The sequence below is a fragment of the Sinohyriopsis cumingii genome, chromosome 6, assembly GCF_028554795.1.
Source record: "Sinohyriopsis cumingii isolate HCF-2022 chromosome 6, ASM2855479v2, whole genome shotgun sequence".
NCBI classification, from domain to species: Eukaryota; Metazoa; Mollusca; class Bivalvia; order Unionida; family Unionidae; genus Sinohyriopsis; species Sinohyriopsis cumingii.
In genome coordinates this window covers 89,979,183-89,983,777 of record NC_142966.1, presented here as the reverse complement: position 1 = coordinate 89,983,777, position 4,595 = coordinate 89,979,183, and the positions used below count along the sequence as shown (strand labels likewise).

The following is a 4,595-nucleotide window of genomic DNA, read 5'->3' as shown; positions in this document are numbered from 1 at the left end:
AGGGTGTTGTGTGTGTTTAATCGTAGCTTTCATTTTTTTTAGTCATATTGCTACGATGTCTACAGTGTGACACCTTATAGTGATGTCTAGCACGAGGACATGATGCCGCAGATATGAAGCATCATGTTCCACTCAGTCACAGTATCCTGACAACGGAACGACCAGATTTAGCACTAACTTCAATGCTAAGCGCCAAGCGAGGCAGCTGCAAGTACCACGTTTATAAGTATTTGGTATGACTCGGCCAGGGTTCGAAACCGCGAGTTCCCACATTTGAAGCGGATGTTCTAACCACTAGGCCACCCAAACGGTCGGCGAGAGAGAGAGAGAGAGAGAGAGAGAGAGACAACGCCGACCTATCACCAACAATGATTTGTAAAGGACCGGAAGCAACCAGGTGTTGTTGACATGCCGGCAATTTGAGTTCGATCAGTCTCTAGAGTATATGATGAAACTTTTCATCGGTGGAACAGAACGGCTAATTCAATTTCCCATACATTCTGTATTTCGTAATTATTTACAACAGAAAGTTAATCATTCAAATGGCATGTTCAATTGCATTATTTTTATGTAATTAATGTCATTGTTATATTTCACATGCGTGAGCTCGTGTTCTGTTCTATAATCTCTGCTATTTTATTGTTTACTCGATCCGGGCAAAAACACTTTGATCAATTATACCCTAGATAACGATAACTAAACCACGATCAATAGGAGTGGGGATCACAAATGATCACCTTTTCAAAATTAGTACTTCTACTACGTGGACGGGGTACTAAGATGAGCCTACGTGTACCAACGGAGCAGTCGGGTGTGATTCACACTCGGGAATTTTTCAACCTACTATTAAAAAGTTTGAACATTTTCCTTACTAAAATTAATTAAATTCATCATGCAGCATATCATCGTAGAGAAAAATGTGGAATGCTGTTTACATTCTTTGTCACATTTTCTTTTCGATCGTCTGCCGTATTAGTTCAACCAACAACCACTTCCGTCTCTAGCATTATTTAGTTTGTTTACTTTAGCGCTTTTTTTCCCCTTCGTGTGCCATATAAGGACCTTGCTGCCTTTGGAAAGGTAAACAGATCGTAGTAAATATAGTATGCATTGAATAGGTCTCACTTGATAGTTTCGTATTTTGACACCCACCTAATTTGTCATGTAGAGGCATGAGCCTACTTATCATAATCCTATCAGTTATAAATTAACATATAAGCTAAATTTGCAATGTGGTTTAGATTTCCTTCGAGTTAGACTTGAAAATGGGTTAGTTTGTTTAGTGACTGCCTGTCACAGACTAGCATTGGAGATTAAATGTGTAACTTGGGCTGCAAATGAGCAGCCGACTTGGCTTACGTATTTACGTGTGTCTGCGACTGAGGTAAATATATAAAAATCGAGATGGTTGAGGGTGATGAAAAGTATGCTAATTTGTTACAGTGCTAGCAACTTTAAAGATGAATAAGGCACATGCTGATTCTTTTAGCCGCCTTATCGCAAGAAAATTTTCAAAATAGCTCTTTGCTGTCAAAAATGAATGCAAAAGAGGGGTTGGTGGTAGTGTCAGTTCAGCATAAAAGCCACCATTTGCATAAGGATTTACCCTGAATACCTCAATCAGAATCTTACAAGGATGCTTTCTATATAAAAAAATCATTAGTTTTTGTTTGTATCTTTAATGTAATATTATAATTTTTCTGCAATATGTCATTGTCGGGTGAAAATTTGCCAAAAAAACACTGTCCAGTGAGATTATAACGTATCGTTATAATATTTCAATATGGCAGAGCATTCATTATTTAGAAAACAAATCGCCGCGAGAATCTCGCGTTATCTGTCATGGATGACATAACGGTTAGCGTAAGCGTACTAATATAATCTACCTTATGTAGGCTTAATAACTTTATGATAGCCACACTTTCTGAAAACAAATCTGCTTAGGTAGTAGATTTTAACTACAATCTTTTTGTCATTCAAAATTGTTTTTTGTGGTTTTTTTTTTTTTTTTTGCTCCATTGTAAGGTATATGTTTAAAACTAAGCCTCAATCACAGCTGATGATACGACATCGTAACTAACAATCTGCTGTGTCAAATGATCGTGAAAAGGGTAAAATAATCCAGACAGGGGATCAAAAAGAGAATACATCTTAATTAAAGGGATACACCATTACAACAAAGATGCATAAGCGGAGAGGCTCTTTTCACAGCAAAACACGTAAATAAATAATTTCAAAGAAAGAACGTGGGATTCTGACGCACTTCATTTAAAAACTTTTACGAACATGTAACTATTACTTACATCTAACAATGGAAGAACGTTTGCATCAGTCCATGCTCTGTCCAGTGACTTTGGAGGAGGTTCTTTATAGAAGTTCAGGTCCTCCAGTTTTTCTAACAGCTCTTCGACGACCGTCCCAGATTCAGCAATCCGCCCTTCATTGTCAAACTTCAACAGGCTGTCGGTAATACTGGCTAAATAATTTAGGACACTGTTGCAGGCACAAATGTCGTATCCCCTTTGTCCATGCAGTCCTATATTTGCGATGCCCCCAATATTTATACAAATTTCATTGTAGGTGAACAGAAATTTTTCTCCCACAGGAACCAGTGGTGCCCCCTGTCCACCAAGGGCGACATCTTTGCATCTGAAGTTGCTTACAAATGGACAATTTAAGTAAATCGCTGTCGTCTCACCCTCCCCCAGCTGAAATGTGTACCCTTCATCCGGTTGATGAAACACTGTATGACCATGGGAAGCTACAAAGTCGGCTACACGAATTTTATTTCTTTCCATAAAATCTGACACTGCCTTTCCGATGAAATGACCGTACTGCATATGTAATTGCATCAGCTCTCTGCCGCATAATTTATTGCTATTCCGGAGTCGCTCCTCCCATTCTTTAGAGTACGGTATAGTTTCTCCTTGAAGGATGCGATATCCCCAGATGTCGGCGTCAAGATCTCCTGTAAATTCAACATGACAAATATCTAACCCATCTAGTGAGGAACCCGACATACAACCGATCCCCGTGAACGTCGACATTTCTCTGAAGTCAAAAATGTTCACTCAGTCTTCTATGTTTAACGATTGTGAACACTCATCAACTTCCACGTGTGTGGTTAGTGTCCTTGGCCGTCAGCTTGCGATTAACAAGGCCATATCGGATTTTGACCTATTTCCAACCTTCAGAAAGATATAAAGAAAGTCTCCCGCTTGTAACTATTTAAATATGATATGATTTACAAAATCGAAACAGCAAGCAAATTTAACTCCACCTTAATATAAGGGCAATGACAATAATAACCCACTAGAATCACGACAGCATTACTTTTTAACAAATTTGTTAGGGACCAACCATTTAATAGGAGGGTTGGGTTGACGACTAGAATTTGTTATAAATAAGTTTCCGCCTCTCAAAAATAGCTTGAAAAAATAGTGTTGTTCTGATTTGTGGTACCGAAAAGAATCTCTTATATTCATTATATTCGTTTAAAAAATATCATCTATTTTGAGGTAAATAAAAGAAACCTATTCCTACTAGAAAGAAAATCCCATGCCGCCACACGCACACATACCCAACATACACTTAATGTTCTCTCACAATAATGTAAAACATGTAGTCTGAAAGGAATCTGCGCGAGCACACGGTATGATCTTTGGCAACGAGGAGTTATATTCACACATAACATTAATCCCCCCACGTTTCTCTAGGAAAACACACACAGAAATAACAAATTTGTATGTAAAAAAAAAAAAAACAGCTAAACAACTGCAGCGTTTACTGTATGAACTTTCTTTAATTTTTTTTTTATAGTTAACTGGTTAAAATCATGCCCTGGAAACGCCTGCAATAGAGGATCGTCTGAGAATTCGACCCCCCCCCCGCGCCCCAACCAGAGGTTCCCACACCCCACATACCCCTTGCCTTAACATTTACGCTCCCCTTAAACGCTATACCTGGATCCGCCCCTGGTGTGCGTGCAATGTAACGAGCTTAATGTTGCTCGTGCGTGCATGCGTTTATTTTTTCGTGCCACGCAACCACTCCTTTATGTTGGAAGATAAGACTTCAAAAGTGATATATGACAGAGCAATCTAAAATGCTAAGCACGGTTTCAGAATTCGTATCGATCGAAGGAAGTGAGGTGGTGGCGGGGGGGATAAGAGAAAGCACGGGTTTATGAGTTGGGTTCACTATGCATATATGTTCAATGGAGGCATACGGATCATGCTTCTTTACCTCATACACTGGTACAGCAAACAATTTCAATTTAAGAGCTTTCATTTCCTGACAATTTGACATGTAAGAGATTTTCGATGTTATCAGCGTGAGTTGGGATATATATATATATATATATATATATATATATATATATATATATATATATATATATATATATATGTATGTATGTATGCATGTATGTATGTGTGTGTGTGTGTGTGTGTGTGTGACTTAAATTTGTAACGTACCGTTAACAATTTTTCACTCATAACGCTACGATGTCTGCATTGTGCCAGTTCATACTGATGTTCAGCACTGGGACATTATGCCGCAGACATATAGCATCATGTACCACCTAAAAAAGGCCG

The 4,595-nt window shown here is 38.5% G+C and overlaps 1 protein-coding gene across 1 annotated transcript in view; it reads right to left on the bottom strand.

Moving 5' to 3' along the window:
• Nucleotides 1-3,539, bottom strand: part of LOC149797416 (uncharacterized) — a 36,160-nt gene extending 32,621 nt beyond the window's left edge. Inside the window, exon 1 of the mRNA XM_089962206.1 lies at nt 2,304-3,539. Within this exon, the coding sequence (XP_089818332.1) occupies nt 2,304-3,047 (744 nt within the window). The 5' untranslated portion in view covers nt 3,048-3,539. The remainder of the gene's footprint in view (nt 1-2,303) is intronic.
• Nucleotides 3,540-4,595: the final 1,056 nt, after the last annotated feature.